This window comes from Austrofundulus limnaeus, unplaced genomic scaffold (assembly GCF_001266775.1).
Source record: "Austrofundulus limnaeus strain Quisiro unplaced genomic scaffold, Austrofundulus_limnaeus-1.0 Scaffold122, whole genome shotgun sequence".
Taxonomy (NCBI): domain Eukaryota; kingdom Metazoa; phylum Chordata; class Actinopteri; order Cyprinodontiformes; family Rivulidae; genus Austrofundulus; species Austrofundulus limnaeus.
In genome coordinates, this window is record NW_013952524.1 from 1,431,544 (window position 1) to 1,449,715 (window position 18,172).

An 18,172-nucleotide genomic window follows, 5' to 3' on the forward strand; every position below is an offset into this window, starting at 1 on the left:
TATATATATATACTGCACAGAACCCTCAAGCTCCCAGGCCTCTGGTAGAGGACCCGAGCTCAGAGGATGAAAGAGACCACCCGCGGAGGGTGAGAAGGGAATTAACTTTTTTTAATATTTTGACTGGGGTGTTAAACAGAGAATCATTTTTGCTTTAATATGGGGCAAACAAATGTTCTGTTAGTTAATGTGGTTTACAGTAATTAGAAGAACTCAGTGAATCTCACAGACAGACTCAGCCTGCGCGTGCAGCATTGCGCTCCTGTCACAGCAGTCTCTCAGGAGGAGTTTAGTCACTCACACAAAGTTGGACAGATCTGTTCAATGACAACATTCTGAACATTTATTTAACATAAAGTTAGGTTTTACAGACCAAAGTCTCGGTAGTGCAGGAGCAAAGCACAGGAGGAGATGTATGGACTGATTGCTGCAGCAACTCCAGTTGAGCCGGCCCGCTGCTTCAACCAAACCTGCTCTCACTGAAAGTCCCGCCCTGTTCTGCTCTGATTGGACAAAACGGCTCTGGACTTCGTCTGATTTGTTGAAAGCAGTGTCAGTTTAATCCTTATGTCAGGGTCCCGCTGTGGCGCACAGAACAACGATCCATTCACACCAGTGCTGCTGGATTCTTTTCTATTTTTTTAAGAAATCAGTCGCATTTGCGACTAAACTGGTCGCACTCTAGAGCCCTGCTAGCTGTTGTTTTGACAGACAACCAGGTACAATCTTAGGTACGCAAGGGAGCTTTATGACGTTACATCTGGTGCGCTTTTTCCTTTTTTGACAGCGCATGCGCACCTGCGCACTGCTTATGTGCCACTCTGTAAATATGTACATTGATCTGCCATTTTTAACCTCATCCTCCAGACCATTCCACAATCCTGTTCCCTGGATTAAAGTAGATCGCTCCTTCAAACTGTTAAGCTGGAAACATACTCCGTGCGAACTGCCGACATCGACACGGGTTGTCGCAGTTTAATGACGAAAATTATGTCAAACGTCAGACGGGCTTCGCAAAGTCGTGTCGACAGCCCCTTTTGGCACAAGCCCCTGGCAGAACTTTTTGACCCCCCTCCCGTGTCGACGGTAATGTGTGATTGGTCTGAACTGAAAGCGCAGAGCAGACCATTTTGAGCAGTTTTAAAGATAGACAAACTGAGAAAAACTCATGTGAGTTTATGCTGACAGCACTATTGCGCTGCATTTACTTCAACCACTCGGTAAAAAAAAAAAAAACTCGACTCGCTCCCCGAGCCGACCAGGAAGCAGAGTTTTATAAAGATTGTCAAACCGTAAAAAACTCATGAATGGAGATAAACAGATAAACAGGCACGGAGGAATCTGAAACTGTAGAGCTTTTTAACCAGGACAGATGTGGATAAAAATCCTTCAGGTGAGTGACATTTTTTTCTGCATTGTTGTTGAGGGGAGAAATTCTGACTTTTTTTTCTGCATTATCGGCTGTTGCGGGGAAACTCCATGCAGTGACGTATGTTTCAGGGAGGGGGGTTTCCCGAATTTGGCGCGGGGGTGTCGTAGGGACTATGAAAGGTCTGTGCGAAAACGACTGCCGAATAACCACGTGACCGCACGTCGAMCCGTCAGCGTCGGAGCGAGTATGTTCCCACCTTTACAAAACCAAGGTTTCACAAACATCTCCATCCCCTTAAGATAATAACAGCTCTCCCTTTTAATAAAATTTACTTGGACGTTAGAAGGTAATATGTTTTTATGAGCCCTACGCATTAACAGCTAAATATTACAGTCAACCAAATCATAGAATTTCAATATTTTCAGTTGATAAAATAATATATTTGATGGTGACTGTAATGTTTTCTAGTGATAATTCTTACGGCTCTTTTCTGTAAAGCAAAAATAGGATTTGTAATTGTTTTGCAAGCCTTCCCCCAGACTTCAATGCAATAAATTATGTGTGGAATTACAACAATAACATCTACAATATAAACAGAGCTTTATCATTGAATAACTCTCTTACTTTGTACAATACTGCATAGAATTAGTTATTTTTGTTTTAAATAATTCAAATGAGGCCTCCATATCAGCTTTTCATTAATGATGACACCCAAAAACCTCACCTCACTGACTCTTCAAATCTCAACAACATCAACTCAAATGGAATATCAACAATTCTCTTAATATTACTGAATATCATGTAATTAGCTTTATTCAAATTTAATGATAATTTATTAAGTTGAAATCAATTTTATAATTTTGCAAATTCTGTTTGCATCATCTCCAACATCCATTCTATATTTTCACCCAAACAAAAAAAATGAAGGATCATCTGCAAATAAAACACATTTAAAAATTCCTGACACATTTACCAAGTCATTCACGTATAAAATAAATAACTTTTGTCCAAGTATAGAACCCTGAGGAACTCCACGTTATACTGAGTTCAGATCTTATGAAGTTTATTTGTACAAACTGTTTACTATCTTTCTAATAGCTAGATACCCACTGTGGTGCTGGACCATAATACTATCCAATTTTTCAAGAAGAATACTGTGATCAGAGATGTCGAATGCTTTCTTCAAATAACACTAACACAGTACTATTTATGATCAACAGCAGTTGTTATTTGTTCTATTAATTCCATGAGAGTCATTGATGTAGAATTATTTGCTCTAAACCCATATGGACTGCTACTTAAAACATTGTGTTTATCAATAAATTGATCTAATCTGATCACAAATAATTGCTCTAAATGTTTTGAAAACTGTGGTAACAAGGATATTGGTCTGCAATAAACAGCATCTAGTCTAATCAGAATCTTGATATGCCACACCTGTGAGGTGGAATGGATTTTAGTCCATGGGCTAGGGTGGCTCACTGTGCAAACCACCCCCCACTGAACTTCTCTGGTATTTTCATGTACCCTAGGGTCCACTCTTTCAGAAAATGCATGTTAACAGAAAAAAGTTGGGTCTCACTGTCCCCCAGGGACCACTTTGTGACCACACCCCTTTTCCATTGTGACCATCAAAATTAGGGGGACAGGAAGCTTAACTGCCAATAATTTCGCTATAAACCAACAACATTTTAAAAACAAGGTATCAGCAGATTCATATTGATTAGTTCTTCAACATAAAGGACTTTTCATTAAACAAAWATGCAAACAATGATGTCATCGGGGGCTCAAAATGTCACAACACCAACAGAAAATGAAAACTATCATCTTTTTAGTCTGAAGATTAGGGTGGGTCACTATGCACACCCCACTACTGAACTTCTCAGGTATTTTCATGTACCCTAGGGTCCACACTGTCAAAATAAGCATGTTAACAGAAAAAAAGTTGGCTCTCACTGGCCCCCACGGACCACTTTTGACCACACCCCTTTTCCATTGTGACCATCAAATTTAGGGGTACAGGGACCTTAACTGCCAATAACTTTGTTATAAGCCAACCACATTTTAAAAACAGGATATCAGCAGATACATATTGATTAGCTCTTAGATTTGCATGAAATTTCATTAAACAAGTATGCAAACAATGATGTCATTAGAGGGTCAAAATGACACAACCCCAACAGATGATGAAAATTTTAATCTTTTATCTGAGTTTACCATACAGATCCTAAATATTCAACTTACTTAGCTTTTTCATGCACCTTAGGATCCACTTATTTAGAAAAAGTCTTTATTGGCAGTTAAGGTCCCTGTACCCCTAACTTTGATGGTCACAATAGAAAAGGGGTGTGGCCAAAGTGGTCCCTGGGGGGCAGTGAGACCCAATTTTTTTCTGTTAACATGCATTTCTTGAAAGAGTGGACCTTGAGGTACATGGAAATATCAGAGAAGTTCAGTAGTGGGGTGTGCATGGTGACCCACCCTAACTTACAGTCTAAAAAGATGAAAATTTTCATCTTCTGTTGTGGGTTGTGATCTTTTAACCCCTGATGACATCATCGAGCACATACTTGTTTAATGAAATGTAATTTAAATAAAAGAGTTAATCAATATGAATCTGCTGATACCTTGTTTTTAAAATTTGATTGGTTTATAGCAAAGTTTTTGGCAGTGAAGTTTCCTGTATATACCTAACTTTGATGGTCAAAATGAAAAAGGGTTGTGGTCACAAAGGGGTCCCTGGGGGGCAGAGACCCAACTTTTTTTCTGTTAACAAGCATTTTCCCAAAGGGGTCCTAGCGTACATTAAAACACCTGAGAAGTTCAGTAGTGGGGGGGGGGGGGGGGCACCCTACCCCATGGACTATTATCTCTGCAAAGGAGAAGGGCTCCCTGACAAAAACTAACATACATTTCAGAATAATATTGGAAGGAAGGTCTGTTGTGTAGAAAAAGTCTTAGATCATTGAGCTCATGAGATATAGGAGCAAAAAAAAAGTGTTGGGTTTATATTTTTGTTCAGTAAATGTGAATGTATTGTAATACAATAGGAAATTAATTAACTGTAATTTGATTTGAATCTGAATCAGATTCATGACTTGGACTAACCTGAAATGTCTTATTGTGAACTGTGCTACAGCTGAAATCAGATGTTTACATACACGGTATAAAAAGTCAAACTTTTGCATGTTGTCTAACATTTAATCAAACTGAAGGCCCCTACATATTCCAACCGAAGCTGTGAAAATCACTCTCGCAGATGCGTGACAGAAAGCGCATAGTTTTGTTGGTAGAGCAACTTTGCCTACACCTTTTCAAAACAAGACCAAACTTTTTCTTACAGGTGGATGCTCCAAGGTTTGTGTGACGGGTCAGAAATTTGTGTGCGTGTTTATGCACTGCTTTTGGTTCTTCTAGTGATAAATTTAGACAGATGGAAAAGTCTGATAAAAAGGCGTCATATACCAGTCTTGTTCAATGATTTGTGAAGTTGACAAATCTTCAGAGATTGAAAGAGGTAAAAAAAAAGTGGATGTATTTTTATTGTCAAACTTCTAATAATGTTTTGAAAGTATTTCCAGAACAAGAACAATTCTGATGGGGAAAAAAAAAGAATAAAGGGCTTCTCTTGCCTGCCATCTTTTGTCCTGTGAATTCCCCACAGGTCCAATCCATCCTCAGTGAGAGTACCAGTCTGGGGGAGAAAAACAACATTTAAGTAGTAATGTGGAACAGCCAAGGCTGTGGATTTGTAACAGCTAAAAATATCTGAACGCTAAATAACCATTTTGGCAACTCTAATTTTTGTATCTGAGGTTAATGGCAACTTTTTACAACCACTTCAGAAAAAGTTGGTTAAAACTAAAAAAAAAACAGAATTAACAAATTTGGTTAATTTGCAAAAATCTGTAGGAGAACTGGTACAACAAAGTATTTTAGAGAGGCAAAGTCTGTCGGAAGTAAAGATGGGTTAGGTTCACCAGTCTATGAAAAATCTTAAATGTTCACCTCCAGGTCATAATCTCATCAATTTATTATAAACTGTAGAAATCTGAGCTCAAAGGCTAAAAGTAAATATTGGATGGTTGTGATCTTGGGGCCCTCAGGGGCTACTGCTTTAAAAACAGGTCTGGTTCTGTTCTGGAARTCACTGCATGGACTCAGGAACACTTCCACACATCACTGWGTCATCCATTAATGCTACTTAAAGCTCTATCACACAAAGAAGAAGCCAAAGGTGAAATGCTGCAGTCTTCTCTGAACTGTTCTAGAGTCAGATGGATCAAAAATCCAAACTCTTTTTAGAAGCCAACTATGTTATGTTTACCGACGTGGAGAGGGACCATCCAGACTGTTATCAGTGGACAATTCACACAGTTCAGTCTCTCTGATGGTATGAGGGCATGGTATTAGTGCCTCTGACATGGGCAGCTTACACATCTGGAAAGGAACCATCAATACAGAAAAGTTTCTACAGATTTTAAAACAACATCTACTGCTACTCAGATTACATCTTTTTCAGGGAAGGCCTGGCAAATTTCAGCAAGTCAATCTTAAACCACAGACTGCATCCATACAACAACATAACTTAATAGAAGAAGAGTCCAGGCAGTGGTGGGCAGATGCAATCCAAAAGTTAGTTGCACAAGTTCTAAAGTGCTTGTTAAGTTATTTAGTTATGCAAGTTTTAAAGCACTTGTGCTCCTGAGGACATAGCAGAAGCTAATTCTAAAGCACATAATTGACTCAGAGTTCACCAGAGTATATTCCAGTGATAACATGAGCAAGTCTTGTGTAATACTGCAGACTAGAGGCATTTCACTTTACTTTTACAGTGTTGCACATATCACTGCAGTTTGGGGAGGTGATTTGTTGAAACAGACTTTTGGCTCATGGTGATAAATAAACAGTTGTTGAGGAATACTAGTTCTGTTGCTTCTTGGTCATTTTCTTATAGTTATGGTAGGGCTTCAATCAGAAAGCAWGCAGGATATACTGTATTAGTAATTTAAATTGTTTATTGGAGAACTGAAGTGATGCATTCTGGGTACAGGACAGATTGGTGATGGGAAGTAAAAACACGGAGAACAGGAAACCATCTACATTTCAAAATAAGAGCATGAATTTAAACTTTTCCCTACTTCTATAATGGCTCCAGTTACCGCCACTTCTCCATGAGCACGGTTCTACTCTATTGGTTTGGGTCTATTCAGTTCTGTTCCAGGTGTGTGTGTGTCCCCCACTGTGTGTGCGTATTATGGGTGGACCATCCACAGCGCTGTTGTGTTTTAAAAAAAAAATTAAAGCTGTTGTGGTTTTACCGTTCGGTCTTCATATTTATCCATCTATTTTCTTCTGCTTATCCGGGATCGGGTCGGGTCACAACTCTCACTGGAAACGAGTCCGACTTACTACCGGCAATGCAAACCACACTCTATCACCAGTGGTACATGGACCTAACAGCCTGTATCAACAGGCCTGGTACCCCATACTCCCGGACTACCCCCMACAGGAGTCCCCGAGGTACATGGTCTTCTCCAAGTCCACAAAACACATGCAGACTCGTTGGGCGAACTCTCATGCACCCTCCAGGTCCCTGCTGAGGGTGTAGAGCTGGTCCACTGTTCCACGACCAGGACGAAAACCACACTGCTCGTCCTGAATTCAAGATTTAACTATCCAATGGACCCTCCAATACAGGACCCCTGAATAGACTTTACCAGGGAGGCTTAGAAGTGTGATCCCCCTATAGTTGCAACACACTCTGTGGTCCCCCTTTTTAAATAGGGGGACCGCACCTGCAAATCCAGGGGAACTGCCCCCAATGTCCATGCAATATTGTAGAGTCGCATCAACCAACACAACCCCACAACATCCAGAACTCCAAGGAACTCCGGGTGAATCTTATCCACCCCCGGTGCCTTGCCACCGAGGAGCTTTTTAACCACCTCAATGACCTCGGTACCAGAGATTGGTGAGTCCGACCCAGGGTCCTCAGGCTCTGCTTCCTCATGGGAAGATGTGCTGGTGGAATTGAGGAGGTCTTTGAAGTATTTGTCCTCTGACTCACAATATCCCGAGTTGAGGTCTGCAGCGCACCATCCCCACCATAAACAGTGTTGGTGGTGAACCGCTCCCCACTCCCCTGAGATGCTGGATTGACACCACTCCAGGTATCACTTTCACTGCCCACATGATTGTACCCCAACAGAATAAGGGAGTCCCTATGAGGAGTGCTCTCCAGCACCCCATCCAAGGACAAAAGTCTGGCTACCAGATGCTCGCCAATGTGCCCCACCTCCAGGCCTGGCTCCAGAGTGGGGCCACGGTGACCCGCGTCAAAATCCATAGAGGGTTCTGCAGTCTTCATATTTATTTAGTTATTGTCGCTGTGCTGTTTATAAGTGCTTGTGTAACTGTAGGCGGCCAGTTTGTTCGAATATCTGCTTGGCCTAATCTCCTTCACCTCTCTTCAGCAAGTGTTTAAAGTTCTGCCTTTCCCAAAAGTTTGCACAAGTAACGCCTTTCCTCTGTCAATCAATCCCAGAGCTAATCCAGGGGCAGCATTCTGCTGACCTCAAAATTATTAGCCTGCTGTTCTCACTTCTACCCAGAACCATCGGAGAGGAGGTACAAACTGCATGGCTGAGCGTGGTTCTGTGTGGTTGGAACCTGGAGACACATTTGGCTGACGCCAAACTGATCAGAACTGCAATAGGCATGCCAGTGTAGAAGAGCTGGGACTGGGAGTGTCACCCAATGAYGTAGCTGTAGCTGTATTTACTTCCTGCCACGTAAATACAAAGAAATGTGGGAACTGTCTCTTAAATCAGTCAGCTGGAACAGTGGTTCTAGCTAAGTAGGCAAAAAAAAATTAGGCAAAAGCCCTCAGTGGAGAGTTTTCATGACATGACGTGATGCTGGAGAGCCTCCACAAAGGCCACAAGCACCACATCCTTTGTGCACATTCTGTTGTCTGTCAAGCTTTTGCTCGCCTACTCACAGCTTTTTCACAAGTTGTAAAGTGTACTTCCACGTGTCATTTTGGAGAAATCTACAACAACGTAAACGCCAAGTATGAAACACCTCCACTGTGCACTGTGTGCGCGCTCCTTAGCGCAACTATAATTAACTCAGACTTTAGAATCATATGGATGAGCATGACTCAGCTTTGGGTGGACTGGACTGGCACAGTTCCAATTGGTCTGCCAGCTCCCTCTGGAAAGCTCCTGTGGAACCCAGTTCAATCACTGCTGCAYGTGCACGAGTGGTGCACGGCTCCTCGCTGTGTGTGCCCCCAGAGCGCAGCAGTGCCAAACTGAAAAAAGGATTATTCCTCAAAACGGCTAATGAGCCAGTCTTCATTGTGGATCAGAAAATTCTATCTATTTATAAATAAATGCTCTGCTATTACTGGAGGATATAATAAATAGTGTAAGGCTGAATCCGTTCCTGGTAAATGTATTTTTGGCACAACTTTGCGCATCTTTTATCTAACTGCGTCCATGTGGATGTAATAATTGTTAATCATGTGGATGTAATAACTGTTAATCATGTGGATGTAATAACTGTTAATCATGTGGATGTAATAATTGTTAATCATGTGTGTCTGGTGTGAACAAAAATCATTTTCACATCATGAACAGTTTCTCGGAATCACCTCTGTGTCTCCAATGGAACCAGAACCACAGAAAAGTGCGACACCAGCCCTGGAGTTGGCATGGGGCTGCGCACATTTCCACGTTCATTTCAGTTTTGATACATCCGGAGTTTTGCGTGGAAAATAGTGTACGCAAGGTTTTTGTGTGTACGCACTGTTGATACACGAGGCCCCAGGTCTCCTCAGTCCCTCCAAAACCTCTTTTACAGGTTTACTGTGCTCTATTGTGAATAAAATACAGATTTTTAAGATTTACAAATCGTTGCATTGTTTTTTATTTACATTTGAAACGTCTCAACTTTTTTCTGAAATGCAGTTGTAATTTTAAATCCTGTCATGACAGGTTGGGTGTGATAATCACTTCTTTAAGGATTTCTAGGCCCTTAACTTTTAAAGCTACTGTTTAATTGTAGCTTACAGTGAAACAGTCAGTTCAATGTGCTGTTTGGTCTAAATCAAACTGCTAATACTTACCAGCAAAGTGTTGAAAGAGTCCTTCACAGCCAGCTGTGCTCAATACCAAACTAAAAGTTTGAATTAGACTTGTGACTAATTATTATTTATGATGGAAAACGGGAGAAAATAGCCAAAAAAAGTTTCCAGACCCTAAGGAAATAATTTCTTTTTTTGTTGTTGTTGTTGTTGTTGATTTTTGTTTTCAGTCTGATGAATTTTCTGTTTATTTCCTAACATGAAATTGCTTCGTTCAGCTCTGTTGTCTGCTTTTATCACCAAGATAAAAAAGGACAAATTCCACTGGCTTAGTCAAAAGGAATGACATAACATGAACATCCTAAAACCATAAAAAGGTTTGTTAAACATTTTATAGCCACATAAAGCTTGTAGAGAAAGATACTACAGAATATAAGCAGCTTCTTCTTCTTCTKCTTGCTTGAAGTTATGGAAAAACTGTGATGTGTATAACCACAGCAGTGCCTGGAGACACTAGGACCCATCTGAAGTTCTGGTCATTAAATCGTTAACTCATTTTTGAAGAAAAACTCGTACTTGAACTAGAAGTGGGCTTGAATTCTTTGGAACCAACTTTCCATGCATGCTTAAAGGAGAACTGGAGGGAATCTCAGTTAGTCTCAGTCAAATTCCTTCTGAGGTGAGAAACAAACCGTAAGTTCAGCGCGGGAAAATTAACTCAGATTCAACTACCTTGTCAAAGCAGACCAGGTTAAGCTGGCCACACATGTTGATTCTTTGGGGGCTGATGCAGAAGATGCCGGCCCGCTTCAGGCGCCGCTGAGCATACACGATCCCGGCTGTCATGGCTGCAGGTAAGGCCGGAGGGACAGTGATGGTAACGATGTCCAAAGATTCAATGATGATGGTTCTAACTGGAACCTGGAGACGTGCAGAGAACAGCCATTAAAGCTTTGATGTAGCACTTTAAAGACCGGCGYGTCTCCTGCAGTGATACCTTGCTCATGATGCTGAGGACGATGGTGTAGATGAAGCCGATCGCTGCGACCCCGACCAGACACAGCAGGAACAGGTAAGCATCACGGTACAACTTAAAGTCTGTAGGTTTAGGGTAGAGTATAGAGCGTACGAGCTGGCCTTTCTCTGTACTGAAACCTGTGAAAACATTTCTTTGGTCACGTTTTCCTCTCTACATACTGTACTACAGAACTGCAAATGTAGACGTCTGTGTCTGCCTCACCTGTTCTGACCACAACAGCCTTCACCAGTTCACCTGTGTAGTACCGGGTCTGGATGACATGGGTTCCACAGAACAGTGTGTGTCTCTTGTGTTCCTCCATGTTGTAGAGCTGAGCTGCGTCTTCACCTGCACTGGGCAGACTGGTTTTGGTCACTGGAACACTCTCGCCTAACGATTAAATGAAAATAAATATCCAATTAAAACCCTGTTAATTGCCTAGAGGAGGTGGTAGGGGGAGATAAGGAGAAAAAGGAGTTGGAGGCAAATACATTATCAAGGTACATTATCAGGTCAAAAATTACAAACAGACTGACATGGAAAGGGTTCAACTGGAAAGTCAAGATGAGATAGTTCAGACTGGTGACCATTTAGGAGAGACTGGGGTAAGTTCAGCCACCTCTTATTGCTAGGAAATGTTAAAAATCATTGACCATGTGACCAAATAGTTAGGAGGAAGGCATAATTTCATGGAGTCTATGAAGGTAAAAACCACATGGTTAAAGTGGTTAGAATTAGATTGTTCTTTTTTCATGTACCACTGTATATGAAAAAAGAACAATGAGATAACGTATGTTGTGACTTAGCGCTATATAAATAAACTGAATTGAACTGAATTTTATTTCTAAAAAAACAGAGAAAGTGAATTTAGTCTATCATAACTTTAACAGGAATTGTGTTAGCCCATAATAGATTCTTTTACATTTGTTTTATACACCGATTGTATCTGTGAGGTCAACATGAGGTCATGAACCTAGCATAAAAGTGACCATTTTAGCTGTGGGAACAAAAAAGTGAAAATGTTAGCTTTGGGGTAAGTTGAGCCATTTGGCAAGGGACAACTTTAGAATTTTATATCAAGAAACTATGATTCTGGAACAAAGATTCACTTCTAGTGTTTCTTTCCAAATGTTAGCTTCCCAAGCACTCTTGAAAGCATTCTGTTCTTTTTTGTTGTTTTTAATAAACAGCAGTTTAGCAGTAATTTGTAACAGTAAGAACAGTTGTTGTACCTGTTGAATTGTGTACAACAAATAAAATATGCTTGATGGGGAAAAAGTGACTTTTATGGATATATATTTGTGGATATAGTAAGTGGTGCGGTCGAGTTTTGGTGGAAGGATGGAGTGTGTGTGGAGGGGTAGGGATCGGGCTCAACTTACCCCAAACCTATGCTCAAGGGGTAAGTTGAGCAAAAATTATGGTTGCCTTAATGTAGTGATCCTAAATGTGAAAAATGTGTCATCTTACCCCAGTTTCACTTACATATTTTCTGTGATTTACCAGCTCATACAGGCAAGGGATCCAAGGAGAAATTCAAACTTGCCCCTCTACCCAAAGTACTATAACCTGGGGTCTGAGTTGGGCAGTAACAAAGTAAAYTGACTTGAGTATTGTATTTAAGAACAGTTTCTGAAAATTTGTAAAGCTAGAGTAGATTTTTTTAATTGAAAAATCTTTACTTTTACTCTAACACATTTTGATGATAAAATCATACTTTTCACTCCACTACATTTCTCTAAAGACTTTACATTGTTACTTGTTACTTTTTTGGCTGTTTGTGTAGTTTACATCCATTTTGTTCCACTGACACAATGTATACAGTAGGTGTAGCTTTTAAACCAGTTGCAAGGAGAAGAATACTTTTTGTCCTGCTAGTGTTGCCTTACAGACACACTATGTCTACTACACGTTTCAGCACTACTGCAGGTCTTTGTAACCCTGATTAGTCCTGATTTTAACAAGAACCCATCTCATGTGAGACCTTAGCTAGAATGTTTAAGAATTTTAGTCCTTTTGTTCTTATAATGTATTTCTACCAAATAAACTTTGTTAAATTGTTTTGTACAAAAGTGTTCCTAGTTTACTGTAACAAATATTTTTAATTCAGTGAACTAGTACAAATATTACAAATAACTAAAAATTTCAGTGTGAAATGCTTGACCCAAGATTAGATTTAGAGCTCTTTAATGAGTCACCTAATGCTAGATTCTGTCTTTTCCAAGCATTGCCCTTGAAGTGGTGACTGTGTAGAGACTAAATGAGTCGACAGTTCATAATTAGGTAAAGATTACAATGACACAGAAGGTAGATGCCCTGCAAACAGACTGTTGCCAGTTCATATCCCTGCGCAAGCGCATCCTGTTGTTGTGTCCCCGGGCAAGACACTTAGCCCAACCTCCCAGTGTATAAATCTGTTGATAGAACTGTGGTGGTCTGGAGGGACCGTAGGTGCAGAATGGCAGCAACACTTCCACCACAGAGTGTGACTGAGGAGTGAAGGAATGATGCGGGAAACTTTAAAGCGTCTTTAAGCCTCTAGAAAAGCTCTATATAAAAACAAATGCATTATTATTATTATTATTATTATTATTATTATTATATTATTATATTATTATTTGGAGTTTTTGATCTGTCCAATATAGCAGAAAATTTTCTCAATTATTCTAGACTACACTCAAGTGAATGAGGTGTTAAAAATGTCAACATTGTTAAGTTCTTTCAGTACTTAAGTGTTTTTAAAGAATATTTATTTTCATTTAAGTAATAATTTGACAGAGCTACTTTTACTTTTATTAGAGTAATATTTGACCAGTAGGATCAGTATTCAAGTAAGGAAACTGAGTACTTTGTCCACCACTGCTTGGGGTTGACACCACTGGGTGGATTGGAAAAAAAAAAGTTCAAATACTCCATTTCTGTTTAATAGTGGCAATGAAAATAATAATACATTCTTGGCTCAAAGCATACCTCCCACACTTCTACAATCACATGTATGTGATAAAAAATACTGCAAATCTTAATTTGGAAGTAGACCTGTTTAAGGACTTGTCCTGTCATTGATCACTTTGGTTTGACAACTATTTGCTACTTTATACTTATGCTAATATACTTATTTCTATTCACCTCTTATTTTTGGAAAGTGATACAATAATGTTTTGAATGTTCTGCCTGCATTTTACTGTAATTGCACGTTGAGAGGACAAGAAATTTGTGAATAAACATTGTAAAAAATGTAAACCCTGTTGATCAATATCACACGAAAGGACATAAGCCAAGATTTGATAGATTTCTGATGGATTAGTTTATTTTTCACTTCTTACAGGATTAGATATAAGCTTCTGAGTTTCCTGTATTTGTAGACAGTTTGTCCTGTAGTGGACTGAAGAACTTGTAAGTCTTAGTGCTCGTTTTTCCATGTTTGTYATTAATGCCCTTTTCTATGGTCCCAGAAATGTTGTGATTAATGTAACGCTCACATCAAGTTTTTTAAGGGAAGCTTTGTAAAGTAACAACACTTTGAATGGCTTTATTTATAACCGTCGTTCTCTCATTTTTCCTGGCTTGCAAAACTTCAAGAGCTTAAAAAGCTCCAATAAATAAGTATATTTTTTAGCTTTTCTATCAGTTTGTTCCAGAGCTGAGAGCCCTGCCAGGAGGTGCACTGTGACCTTTTAACAGACCACATTTTCTGTGCAGATGTATGGAACAAACACATTTTCTCTAAGGAAAAAAAAGGTTTTGGAAACAAATTGACTTTGAGTCAACAAAGCAGGTAAAGGGATACAGGAACTGAACAGCCATTAAGACCTTGGCATCCCATACTGCTGCAAAACCTACACAAATTATCTGTGGACACAGTCTTAAGCTGATATATAGAGAGCATTTACTAATTGGTATTTCATAATATATGAGTATGTTTGAACTTGTTTTGTTCTGAGAGGACCTTTGTTGTGAATTAGTGTAATGCTGCCTTCCTACTGAATGTGATTATAGCATCAAAAACACGTCCAACGCTTCAAGTTGGACGCTTGAGCACTTTGAGGTCAGACACGTGTCAAGCGCGTCAAGAGCCGGTCTCTGTTTAATGGTGGATGAAATAAAGAAAGTGGCTTTGCTTTATTTACTGAAAGCATAAGGTCGTGCTCACCAGACAATTAATTCATAATTAATTCACCAGATAATTCAGAGACTTTCTGAGTTTGGTGAGTTTCACCACCCAGGAGCTGTGAGCTAACGAGGCTCACTTGCAGAACTATTTTGTCCCGAGCTCAGTTTGATGAGCCGCTGACCCGCATTGGTGCTGATATCTCCTGCCAGGACACCGACTACAGGCACTCAATTCCAGCTAAAGAGCTCCTGTCCATCTGTCTCAGTTTAGTGGACAACATTCAGGAAACTGTCCCATTGGAAAATCTGTCACTATGTCACACAGTGGAGTCTCTCTGATTGATGCGCTGTGTTGAGATGCAAAAGTTCAGATTTTCCAAATCCAGCGTTCGACGTGCACTCAAAACGCGCAGCGCTGGACGCACCGCAGCACTTCCCGACGCACGTCCACCATGCTCAAAACCCGTTTAGTGTGAACGCAGCATTTGGCAACACTACTAGGACAAAAATTGTTATAATTCTTCTCTGCGCAACCATTTTAAATATCACCACCTCTGTATAGGAGTGTAGTGTGTAATTTTAGTGCTGGTGGAACAAAATAGCCACAAACTACACAAACAGTCAAAAAAACTAACTAGTATCTAAAACAGTTTGAGAAATGAGGTGGAGTAAAAGTAAAACGTTTTCAATAAAATGCTTCTTAAGTAAAGTATAAATTCTCAAAAACTGTACTTAAGTACAGTTACAGTACTCAAGTCAATTTACTTCCTTACTACCAACCTCTGGCTACAACAAAACCCACGACCATTAACCCTAAACTCAACCTCTGACCTTACTCACTAAATTTAACCAGTAACTCAGATCTAAACTTCAAAAATGACCCTAAATCTAAAATCTAATCCGATGTGTCAATAAATTATATAAGGGGAGCCTGACAACGCATCCATACATACATGATGACTGGGGACGGGGAGTGTTGGAATATGAAGCAGAAAAAAACGGATTAAAAAAAAAACCGACATTGTGAAATCTTAGTGAGTCTGGGTCTCAGTTAAAACGCAGCAAAAACATTTTTGTCCATGTCATGCACTGAGGAACAAACCGCACACTCACCTGTCAGCATACTCTCATTCACAACACAGGTTCCCTGGAAGAGGATGGCATCGCAGGGCATTACCATCCCATTAGCTGGGATAGCGATGACATCACCGGGGACGAGCTCCGTTGACATGGCCTGTTCGATTTCTGTGGTGAGTAATGAGAAAAGATACAAACAGTAAGTAAAGCATAAGGGTTTGAATATTTTAGCAAATTAAAGTCTTAAAATGCAGCAACGTGTAATAGAAAAAAACTTGCCTTTGTTTCCTCTGCACACTGAAACTCTAACCACACTGTGTGCTGCCACCATGTCGTGTAGCATCACATATTGCTGAAACGAAAGAGCAGTTATTGACAGAGAAATAGATCTGAAAAGAGTAAAATGTCACCAGATTGAAAAAAAGTCTTCTGGTGACATTATTACACAGAAACGCCATGGGGTGAAATACTAGTGTTCKTTCTGTAATAAAACTAAAAGACAACACAGTTTGATCTCCTCTCAGTGACTCACCTTCCTAATAGTATACAATGAGGTAGCTATTGATATGATGGACATAAAAACAATGGCTGAGGCAAAGTAGTAGTAGTCTTCAACACTCCATAAAATAACACTGAAGAGCTGAAAGATGTAAAAAGGGTTCAAAACCTGGTGGGAAAGAAAACAGTAGGATAAGAGGTGGCATTTTAGAGAAAAAATCTTTATTTCTAGGCTGAACACTCACCTCTTTAATGAGAAGCTTGAACATGGAGGGAACTCGCACGGCTATCTCATTCTCCCCAAAAAACAACCTCCTGAAAGGATTCAGCACAATCTTTAATTTCACAAGACTTTCAGAACTTTAGGCTTCATTGCTATGAAGTTAAAAACAAAAAGGTAGCATGAGATGCTCGTAAATACCTAAAGTCCTGCAGGGTTTTGGAAAGTCCAGAGCTGTGTTCCGAGTGGACGTGTGCACAGTTCAGCTTCAAATCCTCCAGGCCTCTAGAAAAGTAAGATGCTTTCAGTACTACTGCAGTCCTGGACTTCTACCCACAGTTCAGTCCAAAACGTTCACGCTCAGTTTTTTTAAGGCATTTTCAAAGACAGTGCCAGTGAAAAGCCTTCACCCCTCCAGTGTATTGCTTATTATACATCACAGTCAATATAAATCAAAGAAAATTCTAAACGCCCTCCTCAATAACAACTGATTTCTACAGAGAAAAACCAAAAATAGGAATACTGTATACAATAATGGACTGCATCCTTTAAAGCAGGAGTGTCAAACTCMTTTTTACTGAGGATCACATGAGCATTATGGTGGCCCTCAAAGTGTCAGTTGTAATAACTTTGATGTTTCATGTTTAACTTCAACACAAAATGTCATGTTTCTCATCTTACTGCTACACCTGAGCACCACTAACAAATGCTAACTGAGCTCTACCTGGTGTTTCCTGCATAGAAACAGTGTTTTAACACGTCCTCTTTTAAAAACACTGTAAAATACTACAYGTACGACTGAATAAATGTGAAATAAATAATGCAAAAATACTATTAAAAGTAAAAGTAGGAGAGTTTTACTCACTGATGAGTTGTGGTGGGCTGCTGCTGTCTTAAATTCTGAACTCTCCAATTTTCCTACAGGGAGTTCCCATGCATTGATATATATTACTGGATTGGGCGTCATGTGACCTGGGTGTGCTTCACAAGGGGGATTTTATGCATTAAGCTAATGCTAACGCCAACCATTGAAATCAATGAGCAGAACGTAGCGCGGTACAAATAAATGCTTTATAAACATACAAATGGTTCAAATACTTTGCTATAAACTACATAGATTGTTACAACACGTTTACAAGAGCAAAAAAAGGTGATGTTTCACAGGTAAATACTACGCATATTTAACTAAAATTAATTATTTTAATCGTAAAACCAGTGTGCTAACATTAAAAAGCTTCAGTTTTCATGTTTATTCTTATTTAAAATTGATTTTATCTGTTGTCAAATATATTATTTACTGATATTAAAAACATGTAAAATATGGACTTCATTGGATTGCTGACTAATTAGAATGCATAATAATTCAGAAATTATGATGTAGACTCACTAATGACAGACAGTAATGTAATGATTGAGCATCATAAACATAAATACTCATGTTGTCAAACAGGCCAGTTTATTCAGATATTATATTTTTTACATCCAGGATTTGTGTTTTCCAGCTGTGGGTCAGCATCAGATACAGCCTGCATCATGAAGCTGAAGAATAATTTTTTGTTATAAAATTAAAATCATTAAACAAATCTTTGTGACCTGAAATAAGTTGTATTGTTTTAGTTTGTCTTTACTAATGTTAAAATTAATGTAGTTTACAGCAAAAACTTTTGTAGTTAAGTGGACATAAAACTATAAAACAGCATAATTGCATATCATATTGTATTGTGTAATTTGCAATTCTGTAGTTGTTTTATTGAAGAAATATTTGTTAAACACACACAGTAAGAA

At 39.4% G+C, this 18,172-nt stretch overlaps 1 protein-coding gene across 1 annotated transcript in view; it reads right to left on the bottom strand.

Moving 5' to 3' along the window:
* Positions 1-18,172, bottom strand: part of LOC106522180 (probable cation-transporting ATPase 13A3) — a gene marked incomplete at both ends in the record, with an annotated part of 44,183 nt that overhangs the window by 20,105 nt on the left and 5,906 nt on the right. The window contains 9 exon segments of the mRNA XM_014015083.1: positions 5,005-5,066; positions 10,197-10,385; positions 10,462-10,619; positions 10,705-10,872; positions 15,706-15,837; positions 15,949-16,021; positions 16,202-16,336; positions 16,413-16,482; positions 16,589-16,672. Coding sequence (XP_013870537.1) covers positions 5,005-5,066; positions 10,197-10,385; positions 10,462-10,619; positions 10,705-10,872; positions 15,706-15,837; positions 15,949-16,021; positions 16,202-16,336; positions 16,413-16,482; positions 16,589-16,672 — 1,071 coding nt within the window.